The 19,309-nt window shown below is 54.0% G+C and overlaps 1 protein-coding gene across 2 annotated transcripts in view; it reads right to left on the reverse strand.

Annotated features, from left to right (window-relative positions):
• Nucleotides 1–311: 311 nt before the first annotated feature.
• The window catches only part of GPA33 (glycoprotein A33), a 36,567-nt gene continuing 17,569 nt past the window's right edge, over nucleotides 312–19,309 (reverse strand). For both annotated transcript variants that reach the window (XM_023640477.2, XM_070266636.1), the window contains 5 exons: nucleotides 16,520–16,736; nucleotides 8,527–8,679; nucleotides 3,307–3,426; nucleotides 2,409–2,541; nucleotides 312–1,990 (listed from right to left, as the gene is read on the reverse strand). In XM_023640477.2, the coding sequence (XP_023496245.1) occupies nucleotides 1,858–1,990; nucleotides 2,409–2,541; nucleotides 3,307–3,426; nucleotides 8,527–8,679; nucleotides 16,520–16,736 (756 nt within the window). In that variant the 3' untranslated portion in view covers nucleotides 312–1,857. The remainder of the gene's footprint in view (nucleotides 1,991–2,408; nucleotides 2,542–3,306; nucleotides 3,427–8,526; nucleotides 8,680–16,519; nucleotides 16,737–19,309) is intronic.

The raw sequence follows: 19,309 nt of genomic DNA on the forward strand, positions 1-19,309 counted from the left end.
CCATCTTCCTTGAGGCATGTGGACTGACTCCCAGGCCCGCCGTGGTCTTTCTGACAACTGCAGGCACCTGGAATATACCTCCACTGCCAGGTGGGGTCTGTCCTGTCCCCAGCAACTGCTAGAGACATTGCCTGGCTTAGCATGGCCACAAGCAATGGGACCCATGGGATCTGACCCTCTACGCCCCTTGCTGGGCCCGTCACCTAGCCTCTTTCAGGAAGCAAAAGGGGCCCACAGCAGGTAGACACGAACCCACGAGCACAAGGTCTCCCTTGGCAGGAACAAAATCCACATTAAAAGAGAAACAAGAATTTCCACTGACAATTTTATTATTACTGACAGCATTTTGAATGAAGCAAAGAATTTAACAAAATATATAAAATATATATATATTTTAAAAATCACAAACGGACAATAGATTTATAGAATTGCTTTTCTGATCATCCAGAAAAGATAACAATGTTTATTTAATAAACTGCTTTTGGGTGAGACAGGCACTGGGCCACGAGACCTAAGCTTCCACGACACTGCCTGAGTGTCAAGCATGAAAGAAATGATCCACCAACAGGGCAGAGGCTGTGTGGGGGCAGCACAGCACGTGACAGCAAAGCAGAGCCAGCAGCCCAGCCAGAACAGGCTAGGTAGGGCGGGGGCTAGGTATCAGGACCCCAGGGGCATGTCAGTTATCCTGGCCTGGAGAGGAACCACCATGACGTGAGCTTCCTGGACGAGCTGCCAGCAAGCTCTGCGTGTGTGCACACGTGTGTGTGTTCACTTAAATCAACTCATCCTTAACTCACTAAACTAGCCGATGGGTTGGGTGGGGTCATCCTTGTGTCTACCACCATAGCAGGGAGACCAGAGCAGGGATGGCCCAACCTATCAAAGCGGTTCCCCAAATTAACCGGCTAGGAGGGCCACGGCCGCCAGGGCTCCGGGGACAGCAGGGGGAAAGCAGGGGGAGGAGGCCCAGGCCCTGCCCTGAGGAGCTCAGACTCTAACACGGGGAGAGACACACGCTGGGTAACTGTGCCATGTGACCCACGATGGGTGCGGGACAAAGTGACGAGCTTGTTCCTGTGTGTGTGGGAAATCAGGGTCGGTTACAGAGTTCACCGGGAGTTGAGAGGGGCTGGAGGCACAGGTGGGATGCTGACAGGCAGAGATGGAGGCTGCATGGGCATTCCCAGCCAGACAGAGGAAGCAAAAGCCCCAGGAGGGAATGTGCAGCGCAGCTGGAGGCGGCCTTCGCTGGGGGAGTCCGGAACATACAGGGAAGTGGTGGGAGATGAGGCTGGAAGGGGATCTTGAGGCCAGGCCCACATGGGTCCCGAAGCAAGGAGCTCACACTTAAGTTGGATAATAATAGGGAGTCCTTCAGGTACTCATTTATTCTTTCATTCATTCAACAAAAACGTTATGCGTGCCGGGCGCTCCCCAAGGTGCTGGGCACAGGGGTGAGCAGGCGGCCCGCCCTCCGAGGCTGCACTGCCCGCTGAGCATCCGCCGCAGGAGTGCCCCATGCTCAGTCCTGAGCTGCAGGGAGCTCCTGCCAGGCACTGGGGAAGGTGGAGGCTGCCGCCGGTCCAGGCTGAGGGCTGGGCCCCCAGCGAGGCGTGGCAGTGGGGAGGGGTCACTCCGCAGGTGAGGGTAGTTGGCAGGGTCAGTCACCAGTGAGATCCCCTTGGCCACCAGGCCGAGCCAAGTGCTCCAGCAGCCGACGCAGGGGAGGAAGGATCCCATCAGTGACGGGGATGAGGGTCAGAAAATGCGGCTCGGAGAGGAGAGGGGAGGAAGGGGGCCAGCGGAGTGAACCCCAGCCCCCCCACCCCCACGCCCGCCTGCAGCAGGCCCCGGTCACTGGCCAGTGTGGTCAGGGGACTCGTGCCCATCGCTCCTCTGGTCTTCGTGCCTGGAGCCGTCCTCCTCGTCCTGCCCTCTGGAAAGCTCTCTCATCTGCTGCGCCGGCTGCTGGTAGGCCTCGCGCTTCCTGCGGCGTGAGGACAGGGCAAGGTTCGCCCCGGTTCGGCTCGGCCGGAGGGAGCTGGGCCCCGTGCTCACCCTCAGACCCGCCCTGCCCACCCGTCCAGCTGCACAGGGACACGAGGCTGAGGGCGGGCCCCGAGAGGACAGACGGTGGCGCAGACCAGCTCCACTCCTGAGCGGGGCCTCCTGGGCCGGGCTGGCCCCAGCAGACAAGGAGGACGGCGACCGAGGCTCCACCGCGCTCAGCCCCGGGCCCCCAGGAGCCCCAGCCTGAGAGCAGGGACCGGGATCCACGGGCCTGGAGGCCGGGCCAGGGACTGCGACCCGCTTGGTGACCTCGGCGAGTCGCTGCCTGTCCTCAGCCGCCGCAGGCGGCGACCCCGGTGCCGGGGCATCTCCCAGCCTGCCCACCCGCCACTCACGGCCTGGCGTCCTCGGCGTCGGGGTCCTCGCTCTTCCCCCGGCAGCAGCAGCAGTAGACCAGCACGCCGAGGAGGATGAGGGCCGCCGCCACGCCCGCCGCCACGCCCGCGTACAGCGCCACGTTCATGGAGGCTGCGAGAGACGGAGCCGCTGCAGCCGCCGCGCGCCCGCCGCGCCCGCCGGCCGGACGCGAGCCCAGGCTCGGGGCGAGCCCAGCGGCGGCGGGAAGCCCGAGGGGCCTCCTCCCGGCCCGCCCGGGAGCAGCGGCCACCTGCTTCTGGCAGCATTCCATGAAAGGCATGGCCTTGTAGGAATGCCACCACACGGGCTGGGGATGCGCTTCAGGAGGGAGGCGGAGATGAGGACAGATGGGCCACCGGCTCTGCATCCCAACGCTCCCTGAGCTACCCAGGCTCCGAAAAGTCCTCAGCTGTCAGCCACGCCAGCTCCTACTCTAGCTTGCCCTGAGCTGGTTGGAGTGTCCACCCCAAAGGGATGGGGTCCAGACTCTGTGGCAATAGCTCTGAGCACTTCCCTCATGTCCACTGAGTGGTCCTAGGGGCAGGCCAGACTGAGCAGGTCTGCAGAAGCCAGTCCTAAGCGCTCTTCCAAAGAACCAAGGGACTGGACTGGCCTCCAGGCAAGGGGAGCCTGGGACAGGGGGTCTGGTCGAGGTCACCCCAGCCACCCTGCCAGGGGTGACCCTAAAGAGGCTGACCAATTCACCTCCACGGTGGTCTCTCTCGCCTGACTCTTTGGACCCCAGCCAGTCATCCTCTGGTCTTTGTCCTTTCCCCACCTCTCCTTCCCTCCCTCCTTTCCCCTCCCTCACCCTCCCCCATCCCTCCTACACACAACCTTCCACCCTCCCTCCCTCCAACCCCAGGCTGCTCTCACGAGGTCTGACCGCCACAGTGATGTTGCAGGACTGCGACCCCATCTCGTTGCTGGAGGTGCAGATGTAGTAACCGGACATGTCTGTGGAGATGTTCTTCAGAGAAAAGGTCTGTCCTGTGACTGGGGAGGCAGAACAGACAGGTGAGGTGGGCCCCGCGCTGGAGTGGAACAGCTAGGGATCCGGAGGCCTGGATTCCTGGGGGGGGGGGGGGGCCCAGCCCCACCACTGAACTTCCCCGAGCCCCATCTGTAACGTGGAGAAAATATCCACCCCCAGGCTGTAGGCAGATTAAAACGGGCAGGATGCACAAGTCTGAAGAGCTTAGAATTCAGTTAAGCTCCCTGAATCTGAAGCCTGCTTCTGCCGTTTATTAATTTTGTGACTTTGGGCAAGTAACTTAGCTTCATTGAGCCTCCGTTTCTGTATTTATAAGTGGAAATAATAATAGTGCCTCACGGGACAACTGTGAGCATAAAATGACATGCTAATCCATATAAGCCCACAGCAGAAAGCCCGACGTGCAGTACGTGCCCAGGCGACATGATATATGTTACATGTTACATGACAAGGCTTTATAACTAGAAGATATTATTATAACCACTTTTATGATCTTCAGAAACTGAATCCCTTAGCTTGTGCTCATGTGGAAGAAGGCTTTAGACATCAAGAACTCTGATCTCTGGATTTTCCTGCCACGAATGGTGTGTGTGTGTGTGTGTGTGTGAGTGTGTCTGGCGGGTGCGGTGGGGAGGAGACAGGCTGTCAGTCTAGACGACTCCTCTTCCACCACTGAAGCCGGTTACCTTCTTTGAGCTATAGCTCCCTCATCTGGAAGTGGGGGTGAAGGCACCTGATCCTACTGAATTGGGGGATGGTCTGCATGTCCTCATGAGAGGCCTTCCTGCTAAATCGATGATCCTATGAAGTTCTTCACCTTGAAATGGGGGGCTTTATGCTTCGACATAGTTATATGTCCTGTCTTCAAAGATGCTTCGTCGTAACTGCTATTTTGAGAGAAGAGTTAGAGACCTTTGTCGTCCAATGTGCTGCAGAGCCAGCCTCATAAGGTGGTTACACATCATCCCAAGGAGACCCTCTAAATTGTAAACAGGATCCGGTCACTGCCCTGTGTGGACATTTCAGAGGCAGCCCATGAACTTCAGTAACACGGCCAGGCTTCTTAACACGGTCCCAGCGTCACAGAGCTGGCCTGGCAATTACTCCAGCTTCCTCTCTTGCCAGTTCCTCTGGTGTCCAGCCCTGCCCCACCCCACCTCCACTCTCTTGCAAGGCTGTATCTCGGTGTGGACTCTCCTTGTCTGGACATGCTACTCAGTTCACTTCCTCAAACACAGTGTCCTCTGCTTCTTCCAACAATCTTGTATGGCAGATGGAACAAATATTTCAATCTTCAATGTCAGAGAGGTAACTGGAGGCGTAGAGAAGTCAAGTGACTTGCCCAAGGTCACAAAATTAAGAAATGACAAAGCATAACAAAAATCCTGTTTTAGGTCCAAAACTCCCTGGAGTAGCTGGCAACTTTCTTTTTAAAAAAATTATATTATAAAAGCCATGTATACTCATTATAAAGATTTATACATGACATAAAACTATTACTTCAATCCAATCCAGAAAATCTTTATATGCTGGTCACATTAGCTCTAAACAAGATGAAGAGGTCCCTGTCCTCTTGGGGCACCCAGGCTGCCCGGGAAGACAGACAGGAAACAGTAGCTATTAACAGGGTGATTCGAATTCAGAGCGGAAGTGCCCTCTGAGTTTAGAGCAAGGGAATTTAATCTCACCCGCAGGGTCAGGGAAAGCCCCTGGAAAGGACAGAGGGGAAAATAAAAATCATCCATAATCTCACCAGCTAGAAATAACAGCTGGTGACTTGGGCTAATTTTTAACAACAGAACTCTGAGAGCTTCGAATATGCTAAGGAGCACGGGGCGTCTCTAACAGTGGTTATGGCATTTATGGTCTCATTCTGCAAATTGATTGTTTTATTTTTAAGAGGCATCGTGAAGGAACACACTTTAGGAAATGCTCTGACCCTGGACACACTTAGGGGGTGTGGAGCCCTTATCAGATTATCAGTACTGTAGCGTGTGAAACTCGGTCTGTGTCAGGTGTACACCGAACACCGCAGACAGATCGAGGACTGAAGACTCCAGACCGCCTCCAGGACCTTGTCGGTCATCAGAGCCCAGCCCTGGGCTCCCGGCCTTGTTCACGGCAGGGGAACGCGTGGCGCCCTGGTCCAGAGTTAGCACTATCCTTCCCCGGTTCCTCGAAGCAAAGAGTGGACATCAGGCTCAGGAGCTGCTCCACGATTAACCCGAGCACGTCCAGTGCCACAAGACCTGCTCTGAGTCTGAAAAAGGACCTTATGGTTCCTGAAATCCGGCTAAAACTAGTTTCCGCCGCAGTGGCGACACCTTGTGGTGACGAAGGACAATGCACAGGCCCGTCGGCTCCCCCCTCCCTCGGCTGGGCGCGGGCGGTCGCCCCCAGGGCAGCTCTGGGCTCCCAGAGGCACCCACGCCAAGGTGACGAGCCTGGACTTTCCTGCCGCCACCCTCCATCAACAACCAGGTCGAGCGGCCCCCTCTGGCCTTCGAGACCCTCCCTGGCTGCCGGGAGCAGGGCCCATGCCCACCCTTCAGAAGCCGCTCCCCTAAAGCGTCTGGGCCCCAGATATTCCCTCTCCCTCCGTCTTTCATACCCAAATTCCTACTCCGTCAGTGCATGAAGCTCAGCTGACTGCGACAGGGTTTAAAACGATGTTCAGGGCCATCACCCACGGGATCTCCTCTCACCCTCCTCCAGGCTTGCGGGGAAGGTAGTGTAACGACCATGCCAGTTTTTCGGATGAAGATACTAAGGATCAGAGAAGCTGTGACTGACAAGTGGAGGAGTCAGGACTCAAATCTAGTTTGCTGATTCCAGATTCCTTGTTCTTTTCACTGATGTAGTGCTTCCACCGATTACTAAGTCAAAGGAAGCAATCTCTAACGTGGGAAATTCTGTCTCCAGGTGTAAGAAGGCGGAGGAATTCCGCTGTCCAAATCTTCTACTGTGGACCGGCATGTTTTAAGTCAGATACGGGTTTGGACTGACCCCCAGAGGAAGAAGGCGTGATAGACCCTCCAGGGGCGTGGAGACCCAAGGCTTTGAGAAGCCATCAGGTGCCAGCTTGTGTTATTACACTAACCACACTTCCCCGGCCTCCCAGACGCCACCTCAACTCTGCACAAATCGGACCCCGAGGCGGGATAAAGCTTTTCCAGAGCAAGTAGCTGAATCCCCCTTTAACCTCCTCTCCTGTCCTCAGCTTTCTCCTCACTGAGACCCTAAGTCTGGGCTTCTAACAACCCGAGGAGACTTTCCTGACGGAGGCAGGGGCTGTAAGCGGGGCGCCCACTTGCGAGGCGATGCTCCCCGCAGGCCCGCGGCCCACGGGGCAGGCCGGCCTCCCCGCCCACGCGCGGGCTCTGCAGTCCCTCGCCGCCTCGCCGGGCCTCCTGCGCGTGCGCGCTCCCGCGCCGCCACACCGACGGCTCACCCTTCCCGCCCTGTGCTCCACGCCTCGCCTGCTCATCCCTAAGGATCCAGCTCACATAACTGCAAGTAATACCCAGCACTAATTGAGTGCTTACTGTCTACCTGGTCTCGGCCCTTTACGTGTACTTTTACTTGATCTTCACAACAACCCTATGAAGTAAATAACAGTTTAATGCCCATTTTACAGAGAGGCGCAGAGAGGCTAAGTAACGTGCCAAGGACACACAGCTAACAAGTGGCAGAGCCAGAATTCGAGCCCATGCCACACTCTCAGCCACCATGCTATACTGCCGGCTTAAATGCCCCCTCCCCGGAGAAGACTTCCTTGATCCCCTTTTGCATCCTCTGGGTTACACCACTGGGGATAAACTCCAGTAGCCTTCACCACCTTGTAACCTTCAGCTTTGGCCCCCGCTACACACACTTTACTGGAAGGAAGGTCTCACCAGTGTCCATGGCAGACCTTGGTGACCAGGCTGGAGTCCCTGGGTCCTTCCCAGGCCAGAGAGGGGAGGCCTAGTGCCAAGGGTGAGCTGCTAGATGGTTTCAATGAAAACGTGCCAACCAGAAGTATGTAAACAAAACTGGGAGCTTGCTGGAGTCCACGGGGCATCTTCCACTTTACGTTAGATTAAGTGGGTTCTAGTAATCCTTTTTTTTTTTTTTACTTTTAAAAGTTCTTGTTTTCCCCTCAAATGAGTGAAGGGCAGAGTGACAGAGGTCATCCCGGTTTGAGCGAAGCCCGGATCTGTGCGTCCATCCCTCTGCCCTGGGCCTCCTGTCCTGTCTTCTCAGCACAGCTGTCCGCACGCCCCACCACTCTTCACCTCCCGCGTCCTTCTCACCCACACTGAGCCGAAGGATCTCCCACAAGTTAAACCAACAGTCACCCTCAGGCTTTGTCTTTCTCGGTCTCCAGGAGCGCTGGGTGCAGCTGGCCCAGCAGGCAGGGGGCACTCAGGCCAGGATGCCACCCAGTGTTCCCGCACAGTTGGCTTCAAGGCAATGACAGTGGGATGTTTATGTACCTTCTTGTTTCAGTTTGTTTCCTGACCAGAAGCTCAATTACCCAGTTGCCCAAGACAAAACCGGTCTCCTGGCAGCCATAGCTGAACCTACCGTCTCCTTCCCTGAGAAGGAGGGGCCCTTCCGGCAGCCCGGTCATGGAGCTGCTGTGGCCATAAAGGGGGACACGTTTGGGGACTTGGGCTCAGTGGAGTCTGAGGTGGACCGACCTAGATAGGGACGGGGACAGGGAACTCCCCCCATGAGTGGAGCCACAGCGTTAGACCCGGGGCCTCAAATGTGTCCTCTAGGACATACTTATAACCAAACCAAAATCCCCTCGGTGCTTTCGCACAAAGTGGTTACCCACACACACTCATTCAAGGGAACTGAGTTCCGGGGAGTGAAGAACACATGAGTTTTCCACTGCGGGCTTCCACTAAGCACATGACATGAGTCCCTTCCATTTCCCACGACAACCTGTGAGGTGGGTGTTATTACGAGGCAATGTTGCTTAGAGAGAAGATCTGAGATATCCCAGTGCCACAGCAGTGGGGGGACAGGGAGGCCTTCAGGGGACCTGACGGTCAGCCCAGGGTCTCCCTTGGCAGTCCTTGACGTGGGGCCCGCCTCCCGCCGACCCGTACCTGCCGGGCCTGTCCGCTCCTGGTTCCTCTGGTCATAGCTCCTCCAGCTGTACTGAGGGGCCGGGGAGCCCTCCTGTGATTGGCAGGTCAGCTGGATGTCATTCCCAATCACCGTCTCTCCCTGGATGCCGCAGTCTGGCTTGGAGGGTGGCACTGTGTAGGGGAGGAACCAAAGAGACCGTACGAATCAGGTGGGGCTTGGGGACAGCCACCTCCCACCAAACACATGCACGTACAGCCTTGTTTGTTCACAGGCAGAGAAATCCATGGCCTGGTGGTGAGAGGTAACATTAGAAGATCAGTCCACCCCAAAATATGTCCTCGGTCACCATCACAGAGAGGCAGCCTCCTGGAGGCTGGTTTAGAGTCATCACCATTATAAAGATGGGGACCCTGTGGCCCAGAGAGGGGACTTGACAGGGGGCCTGGCCGAGCTGAGAGCAGATCCAGTGCTCGCTCCACCAGCCCAGGGGCTTCCGTTTGACACTGACTTGTCTGTGCCATTTTAGGTAAATCCTTCAGTCCCTCAGTGTTCCCACCTGTAAAATGAGGGGACAACAGACTTTTTCTGTAAAGGGCCAAATGGTAACATCTTAGACTTTGTTGGCACCTTATGGTCTCTGTCACTGCTGCTTCTTTTTCAACACCCCTTTAGAAGTGCACAAACCACTCCCAGCTCACAGGCCGTGTAAAAACAGGCTGCTGGCGGGTTTGGCCGTAATCTGCTCCCCGTGCGTTAAAGCTCTCAACTCTGACGTCTCAGGAATGTTCCCTTCGAGTGAAGCTTTGCTGATAAAATGCAACTGCACGAGTCCTGGGTGGGAGGAGAGACCCCAGGCAGCAGCAGAGGTGCATGCTGGGTGAAGAATGAGGATGGAAGGGATGGGAGTAGACAGGGGGGTGGAGATACGGAAAGGGAAGCCCACAGAAAGGAGGTACGAAAACCAGGAGGTCCCTCAGCTCACAGTCCTAACCTGATCTCCCCGAATTCCCGAAGCCTGAAGCCATGCCTGTCTCTCAGCATCCTTAACCGACCACCGTGCAGAGCGGTCCATTCCACAGCCATTACTGGGCCTGCTGTTCACCTAACCCTGCTGGGTGCTGGGATGACACAGTGAGTGAGTCCCTGTGCCCAAGGAATCCACTGGGGGCAGGAGACAAGTAATTGGACCATGACAAGGCAGGAGGTGAGCCTGCTGGGACAGAGAAGGCACGACAAGGGACAACGACCCAGTCACAGCGTGGGCTGTGACCTGAAGGAAGAGTGAGAGTAAAGGAGGCCAACAGTGGGGGGGGGTGGTGGTGGTCAGAGAAAGAGAGCTGAGGGCATTCCAGGCAGAGGGAACAGCCTGTGCAAAGGCTCTGAGGCAAGAAGCATAAAGTGTGCCTGGGACTTCAGGCAGTGTCCTCGGGGGTGGGAAGGGGAGGACACAGTGCAGTGGGCTATTACTGGAATCCCTCAGAGGCAGGCCTGTCCCCTCGCTCCTTTCTTTACCTGACCGCTGGGTGGTTTCCTTCCCCGATAAATAGTGCTGCCCACTCTACAGCCCAGATGGCAGGTGCGCGGTCAGGGATCGTGGAGAGTCAGTTCCTGTCTCTGCTGGGGGCAGGGGGCACCCAGAGTTGCCGGGGGAGGGGGGGAGCTGTCCAGGACGCAGGTCTCCCCTCTAGCCAGCAGCCCACCGTACTTCCTCTCAGGAACAGGCACGTGGTTGCTGCGTGCACCCCACACCCCCTCCTGTTTTAGTGGGTGTGGGGCGAGCAAGGGGCAAGACTGGAGGCATTCCCCCACTGCCACCCCCAGCTGGACAGTCCCTAAACCTAAGAGGCCCAAGGTTCAAGGACAGGCCTCAGGCATCCTGGCCCAGGCCCCCGGAACGGAAAAACCTGGGGAGGGAGAGGCTGCTGCCCGCGGACATCGCTGACCAGCAGCCCCCACCCGCCCCGCCGCTCGCAGGGACCTGGGGGCGGAGGGCTGGGGGGCCCCGCTTCCGCGCGGATCCGCTCTAAGTGAGGGGTGCTGAGCCAGCCTTTGTCTCCTGACCTCTCCAGAGTTACAGGAGCCCCGCTCTCCACCCCTGTTCCGGGCGTGCCTTCAGCACGGGGCGCAGCCTCTGGCCCCAGCGGGAGCGCTGGCCTGCCCTGCCACCCCCGCGGGGCCCGCAGGCGCAGGCTGCTTGGGAGGCGAGCCAGAACCGGAGGCACCAGCCGGTGGCACCGAGCCCTGGAGAAGCACAGCAGAGGAGGCTGGCCATACCGAGACCAACTGCGCGCGCCGAGCCATTTACTAAGGGAAACAGATTGATTGAGAGCAAACCCTTCATTCGCGCCGTAGGCAGCGGGAGAGATCATGGCAGAGGAGGGGCCAGCCACCCCCAGGAGACCAGCCTCGTGGAGGAAGGGGTCAGGTTCCTCACCTCACCCCCTGCGCCCCTGCCCTCACGCTGTCCAGACCCTCCCTGAGGTGCCCCCTCAGCCCCAGCACCCACACCGCGCGGACCTGGAATCAGACAGCTCGAGTCCACGTGGCCCCTCGGCCCGCCGCGGGGACCGCGGACCTGCGGGACTCGTGGAGACGTCGAGTCCTCAGCTGGCTCGTCCTGCTTCCCAAACAGAATGCAGACGCTCCCGGGATATCTACTGAGGGCGGAGTGATGCGCGGGAGCAGGGGACCCGTGGGCTCCGAGGTCTCTCCAAAGCCTGCGACTCCAGCCGCAGCCGTCAGGGGGCGCCAGAGGCCGGGAGACGACCGATCCCGCTCGCCGCCCGTCCGGGGTCCCAGGGCCACCTGCTGCCCCGGGTGACCAAGACGGCGCATGCTCCGCCTGTCCGCGAGCTCCCTGCTCTCCTCAGTTTGCTGTGAGGTCACCGAGCCCGAATGGGCGGCCCCGTGTAATTAAAGATCTCTGCCTAAAGATAGCCTAGCAGCAAAGCAGTTTGGAAAGAAAACTTTTTTTTAAAAGGTTTTTACTGGAATTGTTAACATGTAGTATAAAAAGATCTGTCTCCCTCTCCCTCTCTCTCTCCCTCAAAACAAAACATTGGTTTCACCGAGTTCCATAATCTCAGATTAAAGGTGTATCCTTTGCCCTTTGAGTTAACTAGTTCCTCTTAAAGTGCAGCTGACCTTGAGAGGGGAGGGGAATCAGACAGTCACATCTGAGTAGGGTCCTGCTGCCTTCCAGCTTGTTGCCAGAAGAAAATGGGAACTACTTAAGAGAAGCCAGAAGGAGACAGAATTAGCCAGAGAGGACCAGGGGAGACAAGAGAGGGATTCAGCTGGGGGGGGGGGGGGGGGAGGGGGGGGGACCATGGCAATGGAAGGAGGAGGAAGTGCAGCAGAGAAACAAGATAAAAATGCTCATTCTCTTGGCGTGGTAACATCTCTCCAAGGACCTAATGCAAATAAAAAGTAAGTGCTATGCACATAAAACAATTTGTTGCAACATTATTTATAATAGCTTTAATGGGAAACTGCCTGAGTGTCCAGCCCAGGGCCAGGGGACTCTGCATCCACCAGCTGGAGTGGCATGGATCTTAAAGAACAGTAAGTGCTAAGGCAGCAGGAAGTGTTACGTGATGTGGAATGAAAAGAGAAAAGCACCAAGTTGCTGGACTACAAATTCAATTATGTGCATAAATAAGCATGTAGATGGGAGCTGGAAGAAACAGAGAAACAGAAAACCTGGTAATATGGGTTAATGTTTTCCTGTTTAGTTTCTTATTTTTTCTTTAATCAGTGTTTTTAAAGAGGCAAGGGATCACCAAACACAGCTGTTTGTTTATTTGTGTTTGGACTAAGGTTGCTACAGTGGGAGAAGGGAGAGCAGAGCAGAAATGGGCTCATTCTAACATCCTTCCGGGCATTAGAGATCTTGACTCAGGGGCCCTCCGCAGATAGGCAGGCCCCTTGATTCAACCAACCCGGCTAGAAAACCACATCACAGCACTCCACCTAGAAGCTTGGCAACAAGCACACAGCTGTGAAAACGCTGGAAGACGATAAAGTGTGGTGGTGACAGCCTTGTCCATGAGATGACAGAGGGTGGAAATGTTCCTAAAGCGCTAAGACCATCAGAGCTCACCCGGGAAAACCCAGAAACAACTGTGCAGGCGCCCATAGGCTGGCGAGGCTCCAGCCTCCCACGCAGACCTCGGCATGGAAGAGCAGTTACAGAATCTCAGTTATCAGTGAGCCATGTGTCCGAGATGCGGGGTTCTGTGGACCAGTGAAGGCAAACGGGCACATCCAGGGCTGGTGCGGCTCTGCCCCTCCAACCTTCTTTCGTTGGCATGGGTGCAGGAAGAGCAAAACACAAATTAACACGGCGGCGAGATCAAACACAATTGGCAAGCTTACGTCGGCTACAGTGAAAGAGAAGGCACACTGAACAGTTAAGTAGATCTCGGAGTGGGGATGCTCCCGAAGTGAAAGGATTGCTGGTTGGGCGTGGCAGGCTCGCAGGGCGGAGCCGGCGAAGGGCTTTGGATCCGGGCAGCCCTGCTTTCATCAACGCTTGGAGGCTTTCTAGTGCTCATTTAAGCTCTCGAGCCTCAGTGTTCCCCTCTGTTAAACATGGATGTTCGCACCCAGCTTCACGGATGGATTGCAAAGACTGAATGAGATCGTATCCCGAAGCACCTAGTGAGATGGCAGGCGCATAGCAGGTCCTCAGTAAATGGGAGTCATAATGATTATGAACTTGCTGTTACCTGTAACAACTCACACAGGCAAAGGGCATGCAAGTCGATGGTAGTTTTCTCTCTGTTTAAGACAAAGGCCCTCGGTTTGCAGAGCAGGAGGCCCAGAGAGACCAGCTATTGGGCTCCGTGGGCGGTGCAGGGTGGGGGTGGGGGGGGTGGGGGGGGGGCTGTTGGGGAGATAAAGCAGAAAAAAAAAAAGGAAGATTGGCAACAGTTGTTAGCCCAGGTGCCAATCTTACAAAAAAAAATATATATATATATTAACACTGACTATAAATATACTGTTATCGAAACCATATGATATCAGCATAGGAATAATCAAAAAGAAAATGAACAAAATAAGGAGTAAAGAAACCAACCATGTATATGTAAGAACCTAATATGTGACAAGGCTGGCATTCCAGTGTGAAAATAATTGTTTCTTTGGTACAATAATGATGCTGATGTAATTGGCTGTCCATTTGGAAGAAAACAAAGTTAGACTCCTAGCATCCTATGTACAAAAATAAATTCCAGATCACATAAAGGTCTAAGGGTAAAGAATAAGACTTACAGACACAAGAGAATAACATTAAGTTCATTTTTATAACCCCAAACGTGGTGGTGAGAGACCCCGTGCAAGACAAGAGACCAAAAATTCACAACAGAAAACATCAACAGGATCCGGAACAGGGCTTTCTCGTGCCTCAGTTTCTCCACTACAGCCTCCAGGGGGAGGACCCTGGATGGAAGCATCCTCAGTGCTGAGGAGAGGCATGAGAGGCACCCCCCAGCAGCCATCCCAAGAACAAATCCTCTGATTATCAGTTTCCCTCCTCCAGCTCGCAGAAGAGAAGGCTAGTGAATCATTGGGGAAGAGATTTCTTTGCAGAGGATTCTCAGGAATAGGGGTTCATGAGCATTTCCCCTCCTTCTCTTGGGGGAAGGGAAGGAGGCATCTCCCCCATCTCAGGCCAGGCCAGGAAGGCACCAAGAGAATCCCACATGGAGACTGGGCTGGTCTTCTGTCGGGAGCTGGCTCTCTCTCCCTGGCTGAGACTTGCTGAGTGGCAGAAACCTGGAAGTTCTCACAGTGCCATTCCTGGATGTGATGATGGAAGGGCTTTATAGGTGTCCCTGGGTACGTGGGGACCCACCCAAGGGCAGACTCTGGCTCTTGCCTCTCGCCCAGAGGGGCTGGCTGGAGCAGGCTGCAATGGCAGGGTGAGGAGCGAGTGCAGCAGTGGTGCAGGGCTTAGCGGGGTAAAGATCAGGCTAATTCATGTCACACTGAAGGGACTCTGTCCCAGGGAGCTGCTTGATGGGCCAAAGGGAGTCAGAGGGGGTGGCAGAGAGCAGGAGCGAGTGGCCATAAGCAGGGGCGGGGTGGGAAAGGACAGAGGATGTGAGAGTCCAGCCAGCAGGTGCGCACGCCACCTGTGTCAGGCAGGGGTCCATGGGGGTTCTGAAGAACCCGCTAATGTACCCCCACAAAAGAAGCAGTAGTGGGATGTCTGCTGTGAGGACTATGTGATACCAGGAGGGAGCTGCGGGTGGCCTGGCCTTGCCTTTCCCCTTTACTTTCCCCTCCCGAGGCTGGCCGTGACCCCAGAGGAGCCAGAAATTGCGGGGAGCAGGGGCTAAGGCAAGTGAGCAAACAGAGGCGAGCCCTCAGTCCCCAGCGTTGGTCCCCGAGTTTTAGGGGTTGGGCCCAAGCTGGGGAGCGGCGTGAAGCTGACTGGGGATTCCATTAAAATTTTGATTTAGACTGCACTGAGTTTTTTCACCTGGCGAATTAACAAAATTTATAAAAGTTAAAAAATTGATAGCATCCAGTACTGGTGAGGATATGGAAAAACAGGCATGCTCATATAATGCTCATGGCAGTGTAAGTTGCTTCTGGGAAAGTAATTTGCCAGTATGGATGAAGGTATAGTCTTTGACCTAGAAATCCTACTTTTAAGAATCTATCCAATAGAAAATAAAAACAACACAGTGAAAGAATATGTGTATACATATTTTTTATATGAACAATACGTGTGTGTATATATACATATATACATGTTTCAGTATTGTTCATACAAACAAACAGAAACAGCCTGAATGTCCATCAGTATGGGACACTGGAATAAATCACAGGACATCCGTGTGACAGAATGTACGCTGTTATTAGGTAGATCTACATGTCTTGATCTGGAGAAATGTCCTTGAAACATCATTAAGAAAAAGGAAGTTGCAGAATGATCTTTATAATATGGTCTCTTTTCTTTAAAGGAAAGAAAGAAAAAGTGTGTGTGTGTGTGTGTTGAAAGGACGTGGAGAGAGTGTGCAGGAGCAGACACCAGGGTCCCCATCGACTACTTTGTTGGCAGTAGGGTGGAAGAAGAAGACAGTCAGATATTCTTCATTCAGGGCTCTACTGTTTGACACCCTGGAATGCTTCCGAAAACCAGGCAGCCACCTTACGCAATTAAAAATAAAATCCCACTAAGTAGTGTAAAGGGAAAAAAATAAAGGAAAAATGGCCCACTGTTTTGCTTTAAAGTGCTGCTTCCGCCCAGGGGGGGCCATTTCCTGTTTTGGACAGGAAGCAGGTGCTCACTAAAGCTTGTCCAATGACCGTCGAGTCAGGTGCTGTTTTCTCCGGGCCTCTTCTACAAAATGAAGGTATTAAAGTAGATGACCGGCCAGATCCTTCGAAAACTATAAACTCCAGTCAGAAGTTATTTGTAGGAAAAGAAGGTCGTCTTGGGACACATTGCAAAGGCAGTTTGGATCTGCTCAACAGCGTGTTGTTGGGGCCGAGGGGTGGGAGATGCTGATGTGAAGACCCTCCTCTGATTCACTGAATTTATGACACAGAAGGACGCACCACCTGCCAGAGTCACGCTTTGGCCCTCAACATCAAAGTAAGGCACAGTGAGGCTCTTTACAAGAGGATCCAGGATTTCCCTTTTTCTTCTCTTTAATAAGTTTGGCAAGAAAAAGAGAAGAGTTGGTGTGGGGGAAGGAGCACTGGACAGAGTATGGACAGAATCCTCAAGGCTGACCCCTAGGGACCACTCCAAATCGGCTTCTCCTCTGCCCTGGGGACACATGGCCCTTCCTAGAGAACTCAAATAGTCTTCAGCTCCAGAGGGAGGAGCAGCGCCCCTGCCCTGAGACAGCCTGGATCAGGGGAGGAATCTTAGCTCCTTGGCAGGCATTGCTGCCTCTGGTTTTATCTTGCCACCAGGGCGCTTCTCCTCCTTGCACCCCATCGCTGCCTACCCTCTTCCTACCACCCCAGGAAGGAGATGGAGACACTCACCGAGGACCAAGAGGCGGACACGGGACTTGGAGGTGCCGGTCAGGTCTGACTCCAGAGAGACTGAGCACTCGTAGGTGCCGTTGTCATCCATGGTCAGCTGACTAATGGTGATGGAGGCATCTGACTGGTCGACTTTGCTTGATATGTTGACACGGTTCTCATAAAGCTCACCGTAGACGGTGCTTTTGGAAGAAAATATCCAGACGAGCACCCTTTCCTAGGAGGAAGAAGAAATGCCACTTGGTCTTCATCCTAAGGCCCCGGCATGGTGCTTCCAGCCCGTCCTGACCACGTGCATCCACCATTCCCAGGACCAGAGGTGCTGACACACCAACGTCTCAGAACAAACAGCTCTAATACGTGGTGCCCATTTGTTGATTCCTTTGATAATGTTTATATGTTTTCAATGAAAATACTGACAGACTGGGGCAGGCAGGCCATCCACACCACAGGAGCACATGTGGGTAAATGGGGCTTTCTCAGACCCCACCCGTTCACCTCTGGCACCTCTCTTACCCATTCCATTTCAGTCCGTTGTCTGTTCTCACTCAATCAGTCAAGCAATATTTATTGGCCACCTACTGTGTGTCAGGTATTATGCTAGGCAGCCACCCTTGGCTTCCAAGCCCACTTTATTTACTTGACGCTTGCCTTGGGAATGTATTTATTCATTCACTGGTTCTCATTATTTATCAAACAGAACATGGTACTGGCTAACATCACTGCTTTGGAGCCAGCCTCAATTCAAATCCCAATTCTGCCACTTACTAGCTTTTTGACCTTGAGCAAAATGCTTGACCTCTCTGTGACTTTGCATCCTCTTCTACATAATAGACATAACAATAACAACTATCTCATAGGATTTTGTGAGATTAAACTAGATAATCTATGCAAAGCAGTTATGGTGTTGCTTGACATGGGAAATTTTCTGTAAGTGGTAGCCTTGATTATTACTGAGCATCCACTAAATGCCTGACATTCAAAGATAAATAACTCATGACTTCTGCCCTCAAAGAGGAATGAGGGTGACAGGCCACCCAACATTAAAACATCTTGTGATTAGCTATGAGACCCCAGAAAAGAGCATTACCTCTACCCTGGGAAGTCAGGAGAGGATTCCTGAGGGCTCTTGGAGGACAGTGCCTTGAATCCTGAGGGACAAATAAGAACCAGCTGGGCAAGGGGCTGGGGGGATTGGGGTGGTGAGTGTCGGAGTAGGATAAATGTATATGGTGTTTCAGGCAAAGGGACAACCAGAGGAGAGAGACAAAAGTGGGAAGCGACATGTCAACCCCAAGTGGCTGAGTGTGAGTGGAGGTGAGTGTGTGGTGAGGGTCTGTGAAAGGTGAGCCTGGGCAGGTAGCAAAAAAGATCACAGCTGCTCTTCCTGAGCGTGCGCTGTGTGCCGGGCACTCTCCTAAGCACTTTGTGTGTACCATCTCACAACATCCTCACAACATCCTCATGAAGTAAATATTACGATCACACCATTTCACACATGGGAAACCAAGGCGCCAAGACAGGGTTAAGGACCTGTCTCAAGTTCAGAAGGTAGCGAGATGGCAGGGCTGGGACTCCAGTGGGGCATTCTGGATTCAGAGTCCGAGTTCTGGAGATTCTATGTTGCCAGATCACAGACACTGTGTATATGGGACTAAATAGTTTGCATGTTATCCTGAAAGCAGTAGAGAGTCATATATTTTAGGAAGCTATTTCTCAGCACAGGGTGAGAAATGAATCAGAAGGAAAAGGAAAACTAGTTAAGAAATCAGTTTAGCAGTTCAGGTGAAAAATGATGGATCTTTAGATAAGGCTGTGGCAATGCAGATAGGAAGAATGGAGTGAATTTGAGGACTGCGAAGGAGGCAGAAGCAGCGGGACCTGGAGATGGAGTCAACGTACGGAGGTCGGAAGGGGCAGGCCTCAAGGATGAGTTTTTTGGCCTGGATGTTTGGGTGAATGGTAGTGTCAATTCCAAGAGAGGAATCACCTAGAATGAGCATGTTTTACATGTGGTGAGCCTGAAGTGTCGATGGGACACCCAGGCAGAGGGGTTCTGTAGGAGCTGGACAGCTGAGTGCAACTGGAGGTGAAGGTTTGGGAGTCAACGACATGTTGATGTTAACTGAGCCATGGCTAGATGAAGCCATTCTAGGAAAATGAGGAGAGAATTTGCTTCATTCAGAAGGATCAAGGAGAGTCAGAGAGATAAGAGGAAAGCCAAGATGAGGCTGCTGAAAAGCCGAGGGAGGAAGAGTCCAGGATAGGAAAGTGGTTGATGGTGGGAAACGCTATTGAAAGAAGACATAAGATGAGGACTGAATGAGCATATCGAATTCAGCAAAAGAGAAGGTGCTGGTGATTTCAGCGGAGTGTGAAGGGTGGAAGGCAGACCATGCCGGGTAGAGAAGAGAGTGTGGAGACATAGAGGCAAGTCTGTCACCTGCACATGCCCTTTGTGCAAATTAGAAAAAGGTGCTCTGCTCTAGTTTTTGGACAGACACAGCCTGTGCCAGGTCATGCAAGTTGGCTAACAGAGTGCAGGCCCCCTGCTACCTTTGTGCAGGGCATAATCTGCCCCACCACATGCGACAGCCCTGGGAGGGACCAATAACCCTCAGGAAGCTTGGCTGAGGAGGGTCAGAGCAACAAGCTGGGAGATGAGGGGGCGTCTTGGGCACTGGACCAGTCCGTGGATGCTGGTCTTTCCCAGCTCAGCTCCTGTCTGACCTGTGGGCTCTGCCCAGGACTCTCCTTGCCCCAACCCTCCTCCCAATCCCAGCTACCCTA

This window comes from Equus caballus, chromosome 5 (genome assembly GCF_041296265.1).
Source record: "Equus caballus isolate H_3958 breed thoroughbred chromosome 5, TB-T2T, whole genome shotgun sequence".
In the NCBI taxonomy this organism is placed as follows: Eukaryota; Metazoa; Chordata; class Mammalia; order Perissodactyla; family Equidae; genus Equus; species Equus caballus.